At 43.2% G+C, this 23,964-nt stretch overlaps 1 protein-coding gene across 1 annotated transcript in view; it reads right to left on the bottom strand.

Moving 5' to 3' along the window:
* LOC127696778 (ankyrin repeat domain-containing protein 26-like) overlaps positions 1-23,964 on the bottom strand; it is a 101,833-nt gene that overhangs the window by 41,812 nt on the left and 36,057 nt on the right. The window contains 7 exon segments of the mRNA XM_052199712.1: positions 8,151-8,223; positions 9,766-9,802; positions 12,956-13,014; positions 13,944-14,050; positions 19,253-19,310; positions 21,694-21,797; positions 21,892-22,014. Coding sequence (XP_052055672.1) covers positions 8,151-8,223; positions 9,766-9,802; positions 12,956-13,014; positions 13,944-14,050; positions 19,253-19,310; positions 21,694-21,797; positions 21,892-22,014 — 561 coding nt within the window.

The following is a 23,964-nucleotide window of genomic DNA, read 5'->3' as shown; positions in this document are numbered from 1 at the left end:
CTAGACTGATCCTCACTTGGTGTGCGTTAGGTAACTTTAAATAAATACTACAAGAACATTTATCTCACCATTCTTTAAATACCGATGTTCACTGACATTTAGCCTCTGAAAATTAGTAATTGAGTAGTAGGTGAACTAAGATTGTTTACTTCCAAAATGATGAAGCCTTGTGTACAAAACCAAATTAATGTTAGAAGAGAATCCTGATGTTTCAAGAGCCTGCAAGTGTGATGGTTTCTAAGTGTTCCCAGCTGATGCGGCTTCAAGAAGTATGACCAGTCTCACTGAGAACACAGGCCCAAGAACCCTGACTTATCGAGTATCTGAAACATGCCAGATCCTTCTCAGTAGAGAAGAAAACTACTTTGGAGGTGGTTGTAGAGATCACAGGAGTCCTAACAACCCTGAGAGTCACAGCCGCAGGCACACAGCTGAGTGGCCCAGGACCTGGGCTGGGTTTGGATCAGGTTCTTTATGTACAAATAGCATTGGTGGTAAAGTCAACAGAGGTTTCCGATTGCCCCACTTCTGGGGGTATTGTAAAAACTAAGTAGTCATTTCCCAGAGGTAATTTTGTATCCACTACTTACAAATCCATCTTTCCATATGATTCTTTGGTAACAGGTAACTCATTTTAGAAAAACACCCACATTGTGATTTTCTTAATTGGATTGTATCCATCACAGGCACATAATTATCAGCAAAAGGTAAATTAAAAGAATTCAATGAAAATGTATATTTTTAAAAGAACATAGAAACTTAAATTTTATTTTCTCATTTAATGTATAGAAATAAAGAATTCTCACTGGGTCTATCTTGTGAGGCAATGGGAGGGTCTTGTTAGGCAAATTCAAGACCCTGAGTTTGATTCTCCCAACATAGAAAGAAGAGGAGAAAGGTTAGGAGGGAACAGATAAAAAGGCAGAAGCAGAAAGTACAAACCTGGGTCTGCAAACAAACCTTTAATGAAAGGTTCAAATGAAATAATTTTTATTTTTGTGAATTGTAGATTTAGGCATTTCATTGTTTTTTTTTTGTTTGTTTGTTTTTTGTTTTGTTTTGTTTTTTTGTTTTTTTGGATTTTTTTGGATTTTGGTTTTTGGTTTTTTGGAGACAGGGTTTCTCTGTGTAGCCCTGGCTGTCCTGGAACTCACTCTGTAGACCAGGCTGGCCTCGAACTTAGAAATCCGCCTGCCTCTGCCTCCCAGAGTGCTGGGATTACAGGTGTGCGGCACCACCGCCCGGCTTCATTGTTTTTTAATTAAAAATCTTATACAATCTATCTTGATCCTATTTTACCCTTCTCCAACTCCTCCCAGATCTTTCCTACCTATCCAACTTTATATTTTCTCTCTCTCTCTCTCAAAAAAAACCCCAAACTCAAAAGACACACACACACACACACACACACACACACACCAAAATAAACAGGCAAAAGACCAATAAGATAAAAGATGCCACACCAAAAAACTCACAAAATACTGAGTTCATCTTGTGTTGGCCAACAACCCCCTGGGCCTGGGGCCTTCCCTGGAGTGTGACTGACTTAACCCAGTGACACTTCATTGGAGAAAACTAATTTTTCTTTTGCAATTGTGTATCAACTGCAAGTATCTTCTTGGTTGGAGTGGGACCCGTGTCTCCTCCTCTCTCCCAGCACTGGAGCCCCGTCTGGCTTGGACCTGTGCAGGCCCTGGGTGTGCTGCCTTAGTCTCTGTGAGTTCACTGTGCATCACTGCTGTTGCGTATGGAAGACACTGTTTCCTTGGACTCATCCATCAGTGCTGGGTCTTACAGTCTTTCTGCCTCCTCTTTCTCATCGATCCCTGAGCCTCGAAGGGAGGGGTTTGATGAAAACATCCCGTTTAGGACAGAGTACTCTGAAGTCTCTCTCACTTTGCACATTTGTTTAGTTGTGGGTCTCTGTGTTAATTCCCATCTACTGCAAGAGAAAACATTTCTGATATGGGTTAATTAAACAAGGCACTGATCTATGGGTATTGTTGTTTTACTATGTTCCTTTAGAAGAACCATTGTATTTGTTTTTTTCCCCTAGGCCCATGGCCTATCCAGTCTAACTAAGGTTTTTGGCCACCGAAGCAATGACAGACAAGGGTCCCATCTTATAGTGTGTCTTAAATTCAATTTCATCGTGGTTGGTCAGTATTGTAGTGCTGCCTTGCAGGCAGGCTGCTGCCGTAGGTTTCAGGGTTTGTTGCTGGGTGGCAGTGATGCCACTTCTCTTCTCTGGTTATGTACAGAGTGCCTTCCAGTGCTATGAACGCTTGTCAGTAGGGGCAAAGCCTCACCAGCGTGATCTCTCTGCATCTGATGACATAAGCGTTGTCTTAAGCAACAGAGCCTTACTGCCAGCTCATAGAACACAAACGACAGCCTTGGCAATAGCCTGTGATATTTGGAGGAATCTATGGGGCCACCTTGGTCAGTGATTCAACAAGATATAACCAGTCCTGGCATTGTAGACTTTTATGGTAGCATAAAATGTTTAGTTGGGGCATTGTCTTCCCCTATCACTTGGTGATCCCATTTATATTCCTCTCATGTATGTATATATTTCAGGAGCTTCTACAGCAGCACGTCTCCGTATGAGTTTTCAAAAGGCCATTAGTGTAAGTTGTTCTTCCTAACATTCCCTCATCTGCTTCCCTTCCCTTTCCTCTCCCTATTTAATTCTCCTATTCGAGTTTCACTTTTCTCTCTCCATAACACTTCCTTCCAAGGGAGGATCTCTTCTCTCCCAGCCCTTTACTAGTCTCTGTGGTTATTTGGATTATAGCACACATATCAAAAGATTAAGAGCTAACATCTACATATAAGCGAAAACACGCAATATTTGTCTTTTTGTATCTGGGTTACTTCACTCAAAATGATTTTTTTCTAGTTCCATCCATTCACCTGAAAATTTCATGATCCTATTTTTAAGAGCTGAATAATGTACCACATTTTTTATTATCCATTCATTATTGGTTAAGGGAGATCTAGGCGTTTCTATTTCCTAGCTATGGTGATTGAGCAGTGTCTCTGTAGCAGGATGTAGAGCCCTTTGGGCATATACCCAGGAGAGGCATAGCTGGATCTTAAGATAGATTGATTTCTAGTTCTCTGAGGAACTGCTACATTGCTTTCCACAGTGGTTGTACAAGTTTACACTCCCACCAGCATGGAGAAACAATTCCCTTTACCCCACATTCTCACCAGTATGCACTGTCTTTTGTTTTATTGATCCTGGCCATTTTGACAGGCATAAAATAAAATTTCAAAGTAATTTTGATTTGCATTTCCCTGATGGCTAAGGATGTTGAACATTTAAGTGTTGCTCAGCCATTTGAGAGTTCTGTTTCTATCTATACTCCCCGTGAAAGTGGATTGTTTTCTTGGCATCCAGTTTTTTGAGTTCTTTATATATTTTACATCAGTGATTCTCAACCATCCATCCTAAAGATATGACCCTTTAATACAGTTCCTTATGTTAAGGTGACCCCCCAAAACCATAAATTTATTTTCATTGCTACTTCATAACTGTAATTTTGCTACTGTTATGATATAAGTATCTGTGATTTCCGGTGGACTAATTGGTAAAAATTCTTCTCATTCTATGTAGCCTGTTCCTTGAATGATGGCGTCCTTTGCCATATAGAAGATTTTCAGTTTCATGAGATCCCAGTTATTGTTGATCTTGGTGCAGATTTTATTGAGAAATTCTGCATTTATGTTCATGAGGAAAACTGTTCTGTAATTTTTTTTGTTACGTGCTTGTATGGTTTTGATATTAAGATCATAGTAGCTTCACAAAAAGAATTAGGAAATATTCTTTTAGTTTCTATTTTTCAGAATAATTTGAGGAGTATTGGTTGTAATTCTTTTTTATTTAAAGGTTTGGGAGAATTCTGCATTGAATCCATCCATGGGCCTTTTTGACTAGGAGATTTTCACTGCAGGTTATGGATCTGTTTAAGTTACTTTGACTTAACTTTTGGACTCAATAGGCTCATACATTTAAATATTTGGTCCCTAAGTTGTGCGATTGTTTTTGGGAAGGATTAGGAGGTATGGTCTTGTTGGAGGGGATGTGTCTCTAGGGGCGGCCTTTTGAGGCTTCAAAAGACCATGTGAGGCCTAGTCTCTCTCTCTCTCTCTCTGCCTCCAACTTGTGGGTCAGGATGTAAGCGCTCAGTGACTACTCTAGCACCATGCCTGCCTGCCTGCTGCTGTGCTCCCCAATGTGGTAATGATAGACTAGCCCTATGAAACTCTAACCATAGTTTTCTTTCTTTCTTTCTTTTTTTTCTTTCTTTCTAGCTAGCTTTCTTTTATAAGTTGTCTTGGTTATGGTGACTTTCACAGTAAAAGAAAAGTAACTAAGGCAATAGGTTCTATATATGAAGAAATTAATCCATTTGTTTTTTTCTAGTATGGTGAAGAAAATATACATTTTAAAAGTATACCCTTATTGATGATCTGAATTTCCTCACTGTTATAATGTACCCTTTACATCTAGATCTTCTTTCTGGGCCCTATGTCTTTTTGATTAATTTGGCAAAGGGTCTGTCAATCTTGTTGATTTTCTCAAAGAAGCAATTTTTTCTTTGATTTGTTCTTTGCACTTTTTTTTTTACTTCATTTTATATTTTTTAATTGATTTCAGATCAAGTTTTGTTATTTCTTCCAATCTTCTTTTTTGGGTGTTATTTCTTCTTACTGTTCTAGAGTTTTCAGGTGTGCCATGAAATTACTAGCATGAGATCTTTCCATATATGTGTGTATGTGTGTGTGTGTGTGTGTGTGTGTGTATGTATGTATGTATACATACTTACTGTTATAAACTTGACTCTCAGAACTGCCTTCATTTCATTAAGTTATAAAAGGTTTTTTAATTTCCTTATTTATTTCTATCTTGACCTGTTTTTCATTCAGAAGAGAGTTAATCAGTTTCTCTGAGTTTGCAAGTTTCCCATTGCTGTTGATGTCTAGCTCTAACCCATGGTGGTCAGACAGGATGCAGGCTGTTATTTCAATATTCTTCTATCTATTAAGACTTACTTTGTGTCTGAGTATGTGGTAAATTTTGGAGTAAGTTTGTCTTTTGTGTTTGGGTAAATGTTCTGAGAAGATCCACTAGGACATTTGGTTTATGATGTCATTTAGTTCAGCTTGGCTTTTGTCTGAATGACCTGTCCATTGTGTACTGAAGTCACCAACTATCACTGTGTGATTTTAGTTATAGTAGTGCTTCTTTTACAAACTCAGGTGGCCATGTGTTTGGATTATAAACATTTGTAATTGTAACATTCTCTTGGTGAATTTTTTCTTTGATGAGTATGCAAGTTTCCTTCTTGAGACTGGTCTTGATTTGAAGTCTAGCATGTCACATATTAAAATGATGACATCTGCTTGCTTCTTGGGTCCATTTGCTTGAAAGACCTTTTGCTGTCTTTTACCCTGTGTTGATATCTATCCTTGTTGGTGAGGTATGTTTCTTAGATGCAGCAGAAATGTGAATCCTGATTTCTAAATTTAATCTGTTAGTCCGTGTTCATTTGGGAGGGGGGCACTGAGACCACTAATATCAAAAGTTATTAATGAACATTATTTATTGATTCCTGCTTATTTTTGTATGTGAGTTTTTTTTTTCCTTCTCCTTTGATTTACTGGTTTAGAACTAGTCATTCCTTTTGATTATTCTGTGCATCTGTGGTCTCTCTGAGTTTGTAAAACATCTATCCAGGCTCTTCTGGCTTTCAGAGTCTCCACTGCGAAGTCAGATGTCAATCTAATGGGCCTGCCTTTATGTGTGCCTTTCTTTAGTATATCTGTCTGTGTCACTGCCTGGTGGTGGAGGAGGCATATTATCTTGATTGCTCACGGTGTGGCTTTGTTCTGAGATCTAGGCATCTGGAGCTTTGATATTTGAGGTGTGTCTTGGTGTAGATATCTGGTCTCATTTTTGTGGTTGGACGTTTGGGTCACTGGTTGCTGTTGCTCACCCTGGATCCTAGGCAAGTGTGATGGCCATGGGATCTCCAGCAGAGTGTTGCTCTGTTAGTGGGTGATATAAAGGCATGGAGATGGGGCTGAGTTAGAGGGACCTTGGGTCTGTACCAAGAGGTAGAGCCCCCAGGGAATGGAGATAGGATAGAAGGAGGGGACCTGCTCCAGCAGGTCTATGATTAAGTCTGGAGAGAAGAGAATGAAAGAGATAGGGGGAATCGGGGTCTGCCAATTTATGTATTTTAAAATACCAGTATGATTTTAGAAATGTAAAACCTTATTTTAGAATCATCCCGATTTTCCTAATTCTGTATCATCAGATAGAGCGCTTGCTGCCTAGCTTTTTCTTAGCATAACATATAAAATGTATGGAAAAGCTAATAAAATCATAAATCTATCACTATTCAGACATCGGATTTATAAGCCCTCAAATACTTTTCAGATACTGTTCAAATTTTGGAAAATTGGACTCAGTCCTGACATGCATTAATCAGTTCCATGCCAACCATGGTATTCACAGCTGCTAAATCTTTACATATAGATTCTTTTGGGATGTTAGGAGGAATATAATCCTGAGGGTTCCTGAGTTTCAAAGTTGGAAGTGTTCTGTTAACATCTGACTTTCAGTATGGAGGGACTTTCAGTATGTGGTAGAGCACTAATCACACTCATTTGGATCTAGGCTCAAGCAGCACAATAAAAGGGCCCAGGGGAGAGGGGGGAAGCAGTAAATGTTAATGCCAGTCAAACTTTCTGAGAGTGCTACCAAGTGGCTTGATTGGAAGGGATACCTGAAAATGCTGACTGGTATTTTCCAGAGGGAGTACCGTAGATCCTGCTGCTCATCTTGCATTTCATTCTTTGGTGAAAAGTACTGACTCTCAGAACACACCACAACTGCTAAGTTGCTCATTGGACATGGCTGCATGTGTTGCTATAACATGGTGACATCTTTATGAGAAGACAAATTCAAACTGCACACACAAATACACAACATCTCTGTTTCCGAAGCGTCACAGGTGAAGAGTCGTCTCCAGTGCTGACAGTGTGGCTGGCTCAGTAGCAGGACTTCCTACCACACGTATGGCACTCGGGACTCATTAACCAACAGCCCATGGTGGAATGCATGAATCCAGCTGACACCTTCATCACTAGGCCGCCAATAATACTTATATTTTTATGATACACTTACTTTTCTAGTAAGGGCTGGAGAGATGGCTCACCAGTAAAGAGCGCTGGTTGTTCTTCTAAAGGTGCTTCTGTGCATGGCTTCTGAGCACCCACACCAGGCAGGTCACACAACCCACACACAACTGCTTAACTACAGCTCCAGAGGATCCACTTCTCTCACCTCCATGGGCAAGAGCGCACACACACACACACACACACACACACACAATAATGACAAATATTTTTAAACTCTGTATGCTAATAAATAAAAAGCATTTAAGGAATAAAAACTTACACTTTTCTGCTAGCTAGTTAGAACCATGAGACACCAGAAAATTCCTTGATTACTATGATAAGTGACTATATTAAATATTTAAATTCATTTCATGTGTATAAATATTTCACTGCATGCATGCCTGGGCACCATATACCTGCCTGATGCCCGTAGAAGTCAGTCAAATGCACCTGATGCCCTGGAACTGGGGTTACAGATGGTTGTGAGCCACCATGTGGTGCTAAGAATCAAACCTGTGTCCTCTGTAAAAGCAGAGTGTACACTTAACTACTGAGTAAACTCTAGCCTGTGACTAGATTTTTTTTGTAGTCATGAGTTTAATAAAAGTTGTATTAGTATCATTTAAAAAAATGACACAAAGGTGAATTTGTTCCACAAATCCTAACCCAAATTTTAATTTTACTTTCTCATGAGGAAAGTTTGCTGAATTTAAGATTCACATCACTTTGTTTTTCTCTTATCACTTCTTCATTCAAGCCTTGCTGTCCAAGAGTACTTACTATCCCTTTGTGAGGGTCCCAAGCACAGCCCTACTGACTAATTCTAATATGAAGGATGCTTTCTCTGTCAGCGTTCAGTATAAAGGGATAAGAAGTAGATTATTGTTGAATTTAAGAATAAATGCTAAAACAAGCCATACTAAGAACAAAAAGATCAACTTCTCAAAGAATTTTACCTTTGTATCAATCTTATATTCATCCTTTCCTGTTGTGGGCTCAAGGTCACTGACATCAGGTTTGGTGGAGAACCTTTGAGAACAAAAATGTATAAAAACGGGTGAGTTCTGTCCTTTAAAACCTCTCTCACATCATCTGGAATTGTGTTGGGCACACTGAAACTGTCTTATGTAGAAAATCTATTTCTCTATATTGAGGCTCAACAAATTCATTTTTCACTGTAAATATTTTGTTTATTTTCAAAGAGAACCTAGTAATGTCTTTGTACTGGTTTTATGAAGAGCATCTGTAACTTGAATGTTTATAAAATACAACACTCTTCTAATACATTTTAAGCTAAACACATATACTATTTCTTTCTCTTTAATAAATGCACAGGTTAAAAACCATCCATTTGTAGTTCTAATGCTGTACTAATATTATAGTCAAATAATCATGAGTATATTATTCAATTAAAGTCAAATGTGCTTTTTTATGAAATGTAAAAGACAAAAATGACATATTTAGAAATGGGAAAAGTGTTGCAAATACAGGAGACTACATCAGACTTAATAAATACGTCTCTGGAACTCCTGCATTATCATCATCATGTTGATTTGGACTCCAAATATTCTAAAAGCATCAATGCTACCAAAAGCACATCTGAGCCTCGAAAATTCCCTTTCTCTGTAACTCCATTCTTAGGAACTACCACTGATCTGCCTTTAAATTCCATTCTCATCTTCTTTGGATTTCAAATTCTCACAAACTTCATCTTTAAGCACTGATGAAGAAATGATAAATTAAGGCCACAGGCCTTAGGTGTAAAGAACATGAGGTCAGAGTTCACTCCTGCTGCTTTCAGTAAGTCCCTAAAGTCCTGATACTGTGCGGGCTTTCCACAGGGGTCTGCACAAGCAAAGGACTGAAGGTAAGGGCATGCAGGAAGACAACTGCAAGAACAAACGTGTTCACTGAGGAGGAGAGCAGATGAGAAAAAGAATGTAAGGAAGTAACAGCAGTAGCTGGGGGGAAGTGAGTGGGGAGTCAGTAACTGAAATGATGATCCGGCTATTCTAGAAGACATATTTAAATACTGAACAATGGCTACCTGCACACCTGCTTTACCTCCTCTACAGAACTTGCATGATTTTGTCCTGTATCAAATTGAAGGTCTGATGGCCACAGGCTTGAGATCTGCCCTGAATCTGTCACTGGTTAAAACAGGCCTTGGTTATGACTGCAGCTGTGCGACTTTTAAGACCATGGTTAGAGCGCTACCAGACCTGTTGGGAACACTGCACGGGAGCTTACGCGGCTGCGCTCTGTGACTTGACATTAAATGAAGCAGTTTCTTGGTTCTATCGCGTATGCAGAGAACAGGAACAGGCACTGAGAGAGCGTGCAGTCTGCTTCCCGGGGTCAGCCTCCCGGCAAGGGTGGGGCTCTGAGCCCCTCCGTGGGAGCCACCTAGCTGAGGAACGTGGGCTGTGATGGACAGTGTGCACACTCCGTAAACAAGCTGCGATGGCTACAAAACAGCCGGTGACAAGCACGCCACCAGCTGCGAGCCAGAGAACACCAACGCACACCAGTTTTCTTTAGTCTGTACTTAAGTTAATCTTTAAATCATACCTTAGTGTTGAATAGGACTCAGTACTTTCAGCTGCTTCTAAAGGTAAAGGAAAAAATATATTGTTAATCAGCAATATAAAGTAATAGCAAGGAAAACCTGGAGCGGCGGCACACACCCCTAACCCCAGCACTCGGGAGGCAGAGGAAGGTGGATCTCTGTGAATGCTGAGGCCGACCTGCTCTACAGATGGAGTTCCAGGGCAGCCAAATCAAAAGAGAAAGAAACCTGTCAAAATTTAATATACCTAAATGTAAACTACCATGCTCAATAGCTAGACTGTAACTGAATACCCTCAGGCTGGCAGAAAATGACATTATTAGCAGAGTCAGCATGAGAGGCTATTGATGCCAAACAAAAACAGGCAGTGTGACCCATCAGGGCTAGTGGCAGGAGAAGCAGAGCTAAGGGCATGTATTTTTTTTTTTTATTTTAAACTAGTTTTCAATTTTATTTTAAGTAGGTAAGTGCTTTGCTCCTGTGCAAGTCTGCATTCCAACTGTATGTCTGGTCCTTGTAGAGGCCAGAAGAGGGCACTGGATGCCCAGGAACTTGAATTACAGATGATTCTGAACCATCACCTGAATGGTGAGAGTTGAACCCAGGTCTTTGGAAGAGCAGTCAGAGACATGACTGAGTCACCTCTCCTCTCTGTGAACTTGTTTTGTTAGGACACAACACAACTGCTGGGGAGTTTCCATGGAAACTGCTCAGCTTCAGATAAATCCTGCCAAAAGTAGCATCAATGAATAGCAGTGGTCCTTTGAAGCTTTGCAAAACATAACAGGCAGAGGAGGAATATGCTGGCTGTTCTTACGGTAACTTTACATGCAAACTAGAGTTATCTGAAAGGAAGGAACCTTGAGTGAGAAAATGCCTCCACAAGATCCAGCTGTAAGGCATTTTCTCTTTAGTGATTGATGGGAGACAATCAAGCCCATTGTGGGTGGTTCCATCCCTGGAATGGAGGTCTGGGTTCTGTAAACAAGTAGGTTGAGCAAGCCATGGGAAGCAAGCCAGTAAGCAGCATCCCTCTGTGGCCCCTGCATCAGCTCCTGCCCCCAGGTTCCTGCCCCCAGGTTCCTGCCCTGTGTCAGTTCCTGTCCTGACTTCCTTTGATGATGCACACAGATGTGGAAGGGTAAGTTGAAGAAGCCCTCTCCTCCCCAACTTGCTTTAAAGATACGGTGTTTCATTGCAGCAATTGAAACTCTGACTAAGACAAGGAGCAAGGCTCCTTTTCAGCTTCCAGATTCCAGCAGAAGAAAAGAGACATCAATATACTTGCTCTTACTAGGAAAAGCTAATAACGACTCTCAGTTCTAGCTATGTTCTCTATCTTGTGTGTGATGCAAATAGCTCACTTTGTCTCCCATGGAACTATTTCATAGGAAGACCATTCCGTGATGATTTACCTACTCCTCACCATCTTCATAGCAGAGATAAGCTTGAAATGCACCATTGGGGAAGAAAAGTTGCTATCTGATATGACAACTACATAAATAAAATCCTTATCTCATTCAAATTTCAGAATGGGCCAGGAGGGGCTCTCTCACTATTAAGAAAACTTTCTTTAAATCATCTAAAGCATGAAAAGTAAGTATTGGAACTTTCAGGTATTTCCCAAGATAATACTATACTCATAGAAATGTAAGGTAATAGATGTAGCAGAGTGTTTTACATACACACACACACACACACATACATACACACAACATAGGCTTATATGTTTGAATACTTGTTCCCCAGTTGGTGGAACTGTATGGGAAGGATTAGGGGCATGGCCTTGTTGGAGGAGGTGTGTCACTTGGGGCAGGATTTGAGGTTACAAAAGCCCATGCCATCCCTAGTGAGTTCTTTCTGCCTCACGCTTGTGAATACAGGTGTCAGCTCTCAGCTCATGTTCCCACACCATGCCTCCCTACTTGTGCCCCTGTTCTCTGCTATGGTGGTTAGAGACTCTAACTCTCTGAAACCATAAACCCAAAATAACTTTTCTTCTATAAGTTGCTTCGTCATATTGTCTCTTCACATCAATAAAAAAACTAAGACAGAAGTGTTAGGTCCAAGGCCCGTCAGTAGGAAATAAAACAAATATGTTAAAATGTAAAGATTTCCAAAAGAAACTTCACTAGGTTATAAACTTACAGACTGTGCTCATGTTCATCCCTTGTATTCTTTCAGGTGTATCAGTGTGTCTCTTATTCAGACTTGTTCTAGTGAGTGTCAGCTGTCAACCTGACACAACCTTGAGTCTTCTAAAGGAGTCTCAATTGAGGAATTGCCTATATCAGATTGGCCTGTGGCCATGTCTGTGAGAGGCTGTCTTGACTGATGATTGACATGGGAGGGCCCAGCCCACGGTGGGTGGCTCCATCCCTAGGCCAGTGGGCCTGGGCTGTGTGAGACTACTGGCTGAGCGTGAGCCAGTGAGCGAGCCAGTGAGCAGTGTTCCTCCATAGCTCTACTTCAGTTCCTGCTGTGACCTCCTCAGCGATGGCCTCAGCTCTAGAAGTGTAATCCAAATCAGCCCATTTTTTCCTCTAAGTTGTCTTTGGTCAGACTTGCTTTATCACAGCAACAGACAAGCAAACTGAAACAAGACTCTACTCTTATTTCCAATGGCAAGATAAGTATAAAAGCCATTGTGATGGCCATTTTATAAAGTATAAATTCTTAAGAATGCATTCTCCCATTTTTGCAAGGGTGTGTCTGAATGTAATTGAGCAAGACAGCCATGTTTCTCCTGGGTATTACAGCATAATACCATTCTCCTCTGCCATTCCTACTCCACTGAAACCCCCAAAGAAATAAAGCTTTTTTGCACATAAGAAGAGCATCCAATCAGAACTTATACCCATAAATAGTAATAAAAGAAACTATAGAAGACAGAGATGCATTTTGGTGAGATAGAACTTATCCAGAATCTGGGAAGCTCTAGGTTCAATCCTAAGACCACAAGGAAATTTAATTTTTTTCAAGTCACACTGTTTCAGAAAGCAGGATATACTTAATGATGAACTCATTAAACAACTCGGATTCTAGAAAAATAAGTAATTTAAAAATACAAAATCATTTTATATGTTCACTTTGTAAACACTACTTTCATGATTTAACTTACTTAATTCTTGCTCTTTTTTTTTTTTTAATAAAAGAAAGGATTATCTAGAATAATCCTAATCCAGGTCTTACCTAGATTGCAGTCTTGGCAAATTTCAAGTCCCTTTTCTTCACATTCTAAAACACCTTGTCTTTTTTTCACAAATGAGAAAAATGAGAAGCATTACTACTGTTTTAGTCGAAGTATAAAAACATTTTAAAAAGACTTTAAATTCTTTAAAGAATTTTTCATTAAATACAAGAGAAGTTGGAACCTATATTCTAAGTGTGCAAGCTCTTCAAGTTTTTATGGCATTTGCAATTAAACATATAGAGACAAGATTAAAACAAGATTAAAACTGATATGGCCACTAATCGATGTCTCAAGGTCATGCATCTAACAAGTGTGAAATCTAGGAACGAAGTGTACTCTTGTGTGAAGCTCAAACCTACTGTGTTCTTGTTACCATCCACATATTACCTATGTTCACTGAAGGATTGTTAATGCAAATAAAAACAGTGTACCCCAACTTGCAGTGTTCACTACACATAAAATCTAAGATACTATAAACAATGTAAAAGGACCTAAAAGGATTCTGGTAATCACATTCAATGATCACTCAGAGAGGCCATCAGGTGACGGCCACCCAAGAGAGAGAGTGATTTTCAATTCCCATTGTGTTTAACAACATACTTTCACAAGATGTGGGCATCAGAACGCAGTGATGAAAATGAAAATAAGACATGAACTCAGCGTTGAATAAATATACATGAGCCTGTATTTTACAAAATTAGTAAAACTAATGCGGAATGCTTTAGCCCCATGGGACATGAGACTAGACTGTGCATTAGGAGACTGTGTATCCGTAAGCAGAATATCAATCTTCTTTACACATCTCCTTGAGCCTGCACTGAATAATTCGTGTATGAATTACTCATGCTTTGCTCTGATAATTTTATCTCATAAACAAGAAGTGAAATGTGTCCCTGTCTATTTAGTTCTTCAGATCCCAGGGCTGAGTGCAATCACTCCAGAGTGCCTGAGAGGCTGTTACGTAGAGAAAGGAGGAGACACGGGCACCTCTCCAGCTTGACCTCTGTCTGGAACTTGGCAGCTTCAGTTACTGGAAATTCTCTCATCTGTGGTTTGTTTTCTTCCAGAGGGGCTAAAAGTGATACCAGTTCATCCTGTACAAGCAAAACAGTAACTTAATAACTCACAACATAGTAACATAATTAAAAATCTCCTAACATACTCTGTAGATGTGATGGTGTCAGGCAGACAAGAAATATATGGTGTGGCTTCCCTCCACTGTGCCTTCACACGTGCTGCTCCTCCCCTGGGAAATGCTGTCAAGGCCATCACACCAGCTACCCTCAAAACTCAGTTCAGGAAGGAAAGTCGGAATGAGAAGAAATGGGCTGTATCTCAAACACAGAGTGTCACAAGTCACCAAGTGAAAGGAGAGAAAAACAAAGACTGATGGAGACGCTGAACACTGTTCCCTGTCGGGGAAGGGAAGCCACACCCAAAAGACAGGAACCAGACAGGAACCAGACAGGAACCAGCCCTCACTAGCTCAGGCCCAGTGGAGGATGTGGGTGGAGCAGTAACTCTGCATAGGGACAATCTTATGTATTGTCGCTACAGCATGGCTCCTTCAGCTCCCATCATAGCTCTTCAGACTGAAATCAAAGATACTCAGAGGGGCAGACGATCGGCAGCCGATCGTAACAGGTTTCTGATAAGATGGTCAGGGACCTGAAGAAGAATGAAGGGAGCATGTGAGCTCTCTTCAGGCCCGGGAGGCCCTGGCTGGCAGCACAGAGGAAGCAGCCTGAGCAAAGCAGAAGTGTGGATGCACAACAACGTGGAAGCACAACTCAGCACGGAAATTGAGGTTTGGGTTTTTTTTTTTTCACCAGAAAACACTTAGGCTTAATAAACACTTCCAGCAAATTATTGGAATACAAAACCAACAGATAAAAACCAGTAGCTTTCCTACATGACAATAGCAAATTAGCCAAGAAAGAAGTTAAAAAAAAATCCATTCTCAACAGCTTAAAAGACAAAAACACCAAAAAGTAAACCCCACAAAGGAAGTTAAGACTTCTATAAGGAAAAGGAGACACAGAAGAAAGTGTGTGAAGAAGAGCAAAGACCATGGAAAGACCTGCCATGATCATAATTGGCAGATTTAGCATTGTGAAAACTGATATTTTGCCAAAAGTGATCTACAGATTCAATACAATCCGCGTCAAAACCCCAACAACATGTATCAGTATTGGAATAAACTGCTAACATTCATACAGGTTCCCGATAAACAAAGCAATCCTTAGAAAGAGAAATCCTAAGGGCATCACAATGACTGATCTCGATTTATATTACAATATCATATCAATAAAACCAGCATTATTCTAGCATCACAACAGACGTGAGTGATCTGGAGAGATGCCTCGACAGCTAGGAGCACTCGCTGCCCTTACAGGGGTCCCAGCAGCCACATGGCAGCTCACAACCATCTACAGTGCCAGTTTCCTATAATCCACTGTCCTTCTCTGGACCCTGAGGGATACTACATACATGCGGTGCCCCTACATGTACAATACCCATATACATAGAAATAAATAAAATAAAGACAAACATGTGAAACACTGGAATAGAATACAGGAAGCACATATAAACCCAGGCACAAAAGGCCACTATTTTTTTTTTTATGAAATTGTTAAAAACACCCACTGGAGAAAAGATGGCCTCTGGCCAATGGTGCTTAGAGTGCTGGATCCACACAGTTAGAAGCAGGAACAAAGATCCACACAATTCACTCGACACAGTCATCAAGTCAAACAGACTAAAGACCCAATGAAAACTGTAACTATTGGAGGAGAATGCTTCAAAGCCATGTGAGAATTAGTATGGGGATTTTTCTCACGAAGGACTCCAGTACTGTAGAAAACAGCAGATGAATAGATGTTGGGACTGGATGCTATTAGAATACTGAGCAGTGAAGAAGGCAGTTGCCAGAGAGAAGAGGCAGCCTACAGAGGGTAAAAAGTCTTTGCCAGATATCTACTTAATATCTAAGGTATGTATTAAAGAACTGCAAAGATTAAACATGAACAAAAACAATCACACAATCTCCCAATAGGCTGATGATCTGAACAGATAGTTCTCAGAAGAAGACACACAAAAGATCATTAGACTCTTGAAAACATGCTTAATATTCTTAGCTGAGATGGCTGGGTTTTCATTGTCAACCTGACTGCCTTTAGGAACACGAACAGTGCTGGGTATGAGGTAATCCAATGGAGCAAGATTGACCTACCAGGACAACCATGAATGGTTGATCTGGCTACATCTTGAGCAAGTCTTATGCAGACAGCCACCACTGTTCGCGTTCATGCGTGTGCAACAGTCCTATCATGTCCACATGTCACTGTTTTACTCTCGTCCCCTCAGACATGTGGCTCTTAACCACCTGTCTTCTGCAAGCAGAAGGCACCTGCCCTAAGCCTTGGAGCGAGGGTGTGGTATACATGCCCCAGTTCAGCACTCCCCAGACACTTATTTTCTGCACTTCATCACTACACAAAGAAAGTTCTCTGATGGAGTCTGAGAGCCCCGCTCACCTATGGGTAGGGATGTAGATCTAGAGGGCAATTTAATACTATGTTCATGTATAACGATAATAGTAGGTCTCCCCCCCACCGCACCCCCCAGGACCTATGAGCTCCTACCCATAGAATCTTAGCCACATTTACAGTAGTAGGCATGTGTTTTCTCATGTGGAGCATGCTTTACATCCAATTTGGAAGGAATTGTTACCCCCTTAACATCCCTACCACTGCTGCACCCATGGGCCTGCTTGCCATACTGGCCACTAGTATAGTTCACAGGGTTCACAGCTGGGTAAGACATCAAACATAATTTTAATTTAACAACTTAGAAAACACAGTATATTTCATTTGTAATGAAAATATTGATAAGCTGTGTATTCATGCCCACAATGTCCCTACTAGTCTGAAATGGCATCAAAATAGGGAATAAACTCTCTGCAAACTAAAATAAAAAGTGCTAGAGGGAAATACACCCACAGACTTTCTGCTGCATAGCTCTTCTTTGCAGACAAAGGCATATTCCTTGATTATTGTGATAACTAATTTAATACAGATTTTAGACACGAATATTGAATAAGTCACAATAATATAATTAAAAAAATCACAGTAATGCTTACTTATCTCAATCATCTTTGCTCAATTTTCACTTTTAATTACTATATCATGGCGGTTAAAAGAACATCCCCTATAAACTCACATATTTAAATGATTGGTAGAACTGTTTGGGAAGGATTCAGTGATGTGGCCTTGTTGGAGGAGGTGCATCACTGGGAGTGGGCTCTGAGATTTCTAAAGCCCAGGCCATATCCAGTTAGCTCTCTCTGCCTTCTGCTTGTGGACCAATATGTGAGCTCTCAGTTACTGCTCCAGTGCCATGCCCTGCTGCCTGCTGCCTGCTACCTGTTGCCTGCCGCCTGCTGCCTGCCTGCCTGCTGCCTGCCTGCCTGCCTACCTGCTGTCTGCCTGCCTGCCTGCCTGCTGCCTGCCAGCTGCCTGCTGTCTGCTGCCTGCCTGCCTGCTGCCTGCTGTCTGCCGCCTGCCGCCTGCCTGCCTGCCTGCTGTCTGCCTGCCTGCCTGCTGCCTGCCTGCCTGCCTGCCTGCTGCCTGCTGCCTGCCTGCCTGCTGCCTGCTGCCTTCCTGCTGTCTGCTGCCTGCCTGCTGCCTGCTGCCTGCCTGCCTGCTGTCTGCTGCCTGCCTGTTGCCTGCTGCCTGCTGCCTGCTGCCTGCTGCCTGCTGCCTGCCTGCCTGCCTGCTGCCTGCCTGCTGCCTGCCTGCCTGCCTGCTGCCTGCCGCCTGCTGCCTGCTGCCTGCCTGCTGCCTGCCTGCTGTCTGCTGCCTGCTGCCTGCCTGCTGCCTGCTGCCTGCCGCCTGCTGCCTGCTGCCTGCTGCCTGCTGTCTGCTGCCTGCCTGCCTGCTGTCTGCTGCCTGCTGCCTGCTGCCTGCCTGTCTGCTGCCTGCCTGCTGCCTACCTGCTGCCTGCTGCCTGCTGTCTGCTGCCTGCTGCCTGCCTGCCTGCTGTCTGCTGCCTGCTGCCTGCTGCCTGCCTGTCTGCTGCCTGCCTGCTGCCTGCCTGCCTGCTGCCTGCCTGCCTGCTGCCTGCCTGCTGCCTGTCTGCTGTCTGCTGCCTGCTGCCTGCCTGCTGCCTGTCTGCTGCCTGCTGCCTGCCTGCCTGCTGTCTGCTGCCTGCTGCCTGCCTGCCTGCTGTCTGCTGCCTGCCTGCTGCCTGTCTGCTGTCTGCTGCCTGCTGCCTGCCTGCTGCCTGTCTGCTGCCTGCTGCCTGCCTGCCTGCTGCCTGCTGCCTGCCTGTCTGCTGCCTGCCTGCTGCCTGTCTGCTGTCTGCTGCCTGCTGCCTGCCTGCTGCCTGTCTGCTGCCTGCTGCCTGCCTGCCTGCTGCCTGCTGCCTGCCTGTCTGCTGCCTGCCTGCTGCCTGTCTGCTTCCTGCTGCCTGCTGCCTGTTGCCTGCTGCCTGCCTGCCTGCTGCCTGCCTGCCTGCTGCCTGCTGCCTGCCAGCTGCCTGCTGCCATGTTTCCCACCATGATCTTCATGGACTCTAACTCTCTGGAACCATGAGCTCCGAATTAAACACTTTCTTTTTTAAGTTACATTGGTCATGGTGTTTTGTCACAGCAATTCAAATTTAACTAAGACATGCTGGTTACCTACTTCCTGTAATTATGAATTTCTGGGCCATTACTTCAACTTTCATGGCCTCCAAGTATTTATTGTCTCTTTAGCTTTCATCAAAATTCAAAAAAAAAAAATAATAACTGCAAGCCAGTTGTGGTACCACATACCTTTAATTCCAGCACTCAGGAAACAGAGGCAGGAGGATCTCTGTGAATTTGAGGCCAACCTTATAGTGATAGTCAGGGCTATATAGAACAGAGTTTCTCAACCTTCCTAATGCTGTGACCCTTTAATACAATTCCTCATGTTAGTTTTGTTGCTACTTCATAACTGGAATTTTGCTACTGTTTGAATCATAATGTAAATATCTAATATATAGGATATTTGATATGTGACCCATGAAAAGGGTAATTCTTCCCCAAAGGGGTTGTGACCCACAGGTTGAGAACTGCTGACACACAGAGAGCCCATGTCTCAAAACCAAAACCCAAACAAATCAACTACACAAAATTGTCTAGGAAGGTTTTCTCTGATAAACTTTCCACATAAAAATGATAATAGAGAAGGCACCATCTAACTTAGGACAAATACTAACAAAAGCTGTCTTCAGAACAAGAAAATGAATCTAATCAAACAGTATTTTACCTTGGCATTCTCTCTTGCTGGAAGGTCAGGGTCATTGGCACCAGATTCCTTGAAAACCCTTCAGGGTGAAACACATGACAGGGCATGAGTTCTGTTCTTTAAAATATTCTGGAGCATGGACATTAAATGTTTTTTTATTTGTATATTTAAAAGTTCGTTTTTGTTTAGAAACAAATAGAAAGCCTTTTAGTTACCTCCTCTGCCTCCATTTTTCTCATCAAAGAATAACAGCCAAAATATTCTCTGCGCTTAAAATGATTAGATCCTGGGTATACAAACTTCCTCTCAAGAAGATTTTTGCTACATTCCATGCATGATAACTAAAATGATAATACAAAACAAGCTAGGGGCTTTTTTTAAAATGGCGACTGATGAGAAAGGGCCCTGCCCACCGTGGGCGGAGCCATCCCTAGGCAGTGGCCCTGGTTCTGTAAGGAAGTCGGCTGAGCGAGTCATGAGGAGCAAGCCAGTAAGCAGCAGGCTCCACGGCCTCTGCTTCAGCTCTGCCTCCAGGTTCCTGCTCTGTGTGAGTTCCTGTCCTGACTTCCTTCAGTGATGACCAGAGGTGTGGAAGTGTAAACCACCCTAAGTCAGCCGCATCTGCAGCTGTAACTTCAGCTTCCCTTCATTAGGTTCTCACAATTGCCTGAAACGATCCCACCAAGCGTGTGATACACTGATTTCTGTATCAGAATATAGTTTGCATTGGCTTGGAAAGGAAATGGGCCCTTTAATTTGAGGTCACATACAGAGCATAAACTTGGCTTCCCTTTACATCCTGAGCTAGCTTTCTTGGAATTCTCTTTCTAGTAATGTTGAGCTGCAATTATATATGGATCCATGTTAGTCTTTAGAAATGTTTAAATGTTTGATCAGAGCTGCAACTACAGATGAGCCATCTCTGGGCTTCAGACACTTCAGAAAATATACATTTATCGCTTCTCGGCCTTTTGGCTAAGATCAAATGCAGAAAATATACATTTGAGGCCCAAATAGCAATTTATATACAGCTTGATTATATGACCAGAAACAGCCATGGTCTGAGGGGCCACGGGTGTCCTGGGAGGCCACGGGGCAGGGCAGAGAAGATGAGCTCATTACTCACAGGTACATAGAGTTTTCAGACAAAAAGTGCCAAAATATGAGAGAAAACCACTGGGAGTGCTTTCTGTGTGTCGCTCCAGGTAAAACAGGACCCCCTCGCTAGGGCAAGAAGGGAAAGGTGAGAAAAATAACGAGGTGTGAAGCATTTTTGCCTGGTCCATGATGATAGTACACCAGTTTCTAAAGAAAGATGGACAAACAAAGATGTCTGCCAGGCTGTGCAGGCTCTGGGTTAGTGTGAAGTGTTTGGTTTGGGAACTGCAGCTTTCTTCTGATTTTTTTCCTCCTTCCCTCCTTTCCTCTTCTTTTTCTTGCTTTTCTCTCTCTTTCCCTGAGAGACCCCAACTCGAGATTTTTAGACCCCTAGCAATTAGCCTAAACACAGAGCAACTTGTTTTTTCTGCTCTCAGCCTGGGAAACCGTTAACCTTAAGATAGCACTCCCTCCCTGATCCAGCAACTCCCGGCTCCAAGGACTAGCCCCCACATTCCTGAGACATCTGGCACCTTGCTCAAAGTAACTATATTTGCCCAAGATAACCTGTAACTTTCTGCTGAGCCATGAATTGCCACTTGATCTCCCCTTTCCTTATGACATAGATCACTGCCTAAACCTCCCTTTTCTTTGTAGTTTTCTTCTGAAAAAAACCCCCAACTGCAGCTGCGTGTGGTCGAACACCTCTGCCCCTGCATGGGACACGAGCTCAACCCCAGTGCACTGGATAAATAAACCTCGTGTGTTTGCATTAAGAACGGTCTCTCGTGAATTTTTGGGGTGTTGTCTTATCCTGAGACTTGAATGAGGGTCTCCCAGGATTCGGGAGTCTTTCATCCCTCTCCCTCCCTCCCTCCCTCCCTTCCTTCTTTCCTTTCTTCCTTTCTTGCTTTTCTCCCACCTTCCTTCCTTCTTTCCTGCCTTCCTGCAGTGCTGGGGGTAGGCTATAAGTACTTTTTAATACAAGGCCAATGCACTACCAATGATCCACGCTCCAGTCCTCAGATTTTTGAGACAAGATCTGACTATGTAGGTAGGCTGGCCTTAAGTTCATGATTGTCCCCACCTCCGGAGTGCTGGGTTGCAGCACCATGCCTGTAGTTTTCTGGGATTGGGGAAAAGGAACCAAACAAGTGTGCAGGCCTTACATACTTGTTAGATGGTGCAAACACTCACAAACTAAAAGGAATGCCCATAGGCCAATGTGGACTTGAATATAAAATGCCCACTATCTGGTCACTGGGTTAAATTTTTCCTCTAAATCTAATATGTCTGGTACACGAGGCTCTCATCCCGTCTGATGGCACTAAGCTGGTTTTGCTCAGAGAAAAGAAAGCCTGTACCTGGTCTGCAGCTCCAGTGTCTCTCTGTTTGCCTCCTCTCCTGGCAAGACTGCCTCCTGCTGGTCACTCTCCTCTAGAGGAACTGCCCGGGATTCCATGTCTTCCTGCATTAAAAAAAAAAAAAGTGTAAATTATTTAAAAAACACAACATTACATACTTTCCGGCTAAGTTTAGAATCTTGTTAAAGCCAGCATTACCCTCCATTCGGTTGGGTTGTAGACTGCTGGCTGCCTGGAGAACTTGATTGGTTCAGGCCAATCTGCCGGATAGCCAGCCCAGAGGCTGGACTCGGTGAGCATGGGAGACTGGGCCACAGGAGGCTGCACAGAGAAGCAGAAGAGGCTGAGTGTCAGAGAATCCACACCCTCATGTCCGCTTGTCATCCACATCACTGCTTGGAGGAGCAACACGGGAAGTGCACTCCACAACTGGCGGCGCTGGGCACCTGAGAACGAGCCTTCCACGCCACCTAGAACCACAGTCTCAGAGAGCATCAGGCAGAAAGACAACAAAGACAAATGTCTGGTGTGCAGGCCTGCATTAGACCTGGGACATCCAGAAGGAGGAACACGTTGGTCCCGGAACTCTTTCTCAACTGGGAGGGCACACACACTTGTGATCAGGCCACACCCCCACCTGTGGCATCTGGAAACAAACGCAGAGGAAGGAGGAAGACGGCCTTCCCTGGGACAAACGCTGATGTAGGCATAACAGCACATTTAAATGTGATTGCGTATTTTTATTTCACTCTTTTCTACTTTAATATTTCAGAATTTATACATTTGGACTTTGTTTCACGCGGTGTTTTAATGATTTATTTATGTTTATGAGTGTTTTGCTTGTATATATATGTCTGTATACTCGGTGCATATCTGGTATCCATAGAGGTCACAAGCGGGCATTGCATCCCCGGGGACTGGCGGTATGGATGGTTGCAGGGTACCATACAGGCCCTGGGAACGGAATCGAGGTCCTCTGCAAAAGAAACAAAGGGCTCGCTAACAGGTCTGACGCGGCAAACATGGTGCCAGCAGGTTCTGCCTTTCCATTTCCACTCCCTTGCTACAGCATTAGATTACATTTGTAATGCTAGCGCTGAAGGTCCATTCCTTTATCTGGCCACCAACTCATTCCTGAGATTAAACACCAAGGTCCGTCACTCAAAACTCATTATTTGGCTACACTGGTTAACCTGTCCAATCAGGACTTACCAACTCCTCCTCACACAGACTCCCCCTTTTCTCCTTAAAACCCACTCCTGCAGAGACACCTGCAGTAGCCTTTCTCCAGTTCATTGGCAGTACCCCTCCCCCTCAACACCCCCAAACCCCTGCTTGTCCCTCTGGGGTAATTACTCTCCTCTGTGCTGAGAACTTGGTGTCTGGGTGTGCTCTGTGCCAACTCCACGGCCGCCTACATTGCTGCCATGACTCGGAGGGCCTACGTGACCCCCAGTCCAGTTCTCACACTTCCCATTTCTGCTCCCCTCATCCCGCAGCAGCCAGTTAGTGAGGTTCTCCTTACCAGTCACCTAAGCATTCCCAGGGCATCAGGAGATGTCTCCTAAAGACTCGAACTCACAGCCAACATTACTGGTGCATCTTAGCATTCAAGGTCTCTATGCTTCCTAGATACTGAACAAAATGGCAGCCTTGCAGTTTTGTGAGCTCTCAGACAGATAGGACGCCCCTCCATCCCCTCTAAAAATTGTCTGACTCCATGTGCTTCTCTGACAGCTTCTATCCTGCTCCAAGCTTTCCCTTCCACCCTCTGTTTCCCTTCTTGTGTACAATTTTTGGCCACCCAAACCTCCATAACCACCCGATGGACCAGTGCTCAGGCTCCACCGCCTTGGCCAGTCATGGTTGCTCCAATGTCTCCCCATGCAATACCACAGCTCCTGCTGCCTTGGCCACACAGCTCTAGGAGCCTGCTACAGCTGTGGTAGCTATAGCACTTCAACACACTGCACAGACACAGACACAGATAGACACAGACAGACACAGACAGACAGACACACACACCACCACCACCACCACCACCACCACCACTACCACCATCACCACCACCACCTGTCACTTCTGTCCCTGCTGCCCAGTGCCAAAGCCTGCTGCCTTAGCCTGTTCTGCATGCATCTCCCTCTCTCCTCTTCCAGACCTGAAGCCAGACTCTCCACCTTTGATTAGCCCTGCCTTACATCCCCAGCTGATCTCAATCTTGGCCTTTTCAAACCCCATCTTCCACCTCCCTTGACTGGGGAGATGGCTTAT

This window comes from Apodemus sylvaticus, chromosome 11 (genome assembly GCF_947179515.1).
Source record: "Apodemus sylvaticus chromosome 11, mApoSyl1.1, whole genome shotgun sequence".
NCBI classification, from domain to species: Eukaryota; Metazoa; Chordata; class Mammalia; order Rodentia; family Muridae; genus Apodemus; species Apodemus sylvaticus.
Note: the sequence above shows the minus strand (reverse complement) of the source record. Positions and strands in the feature narration are given on the sequence as shown.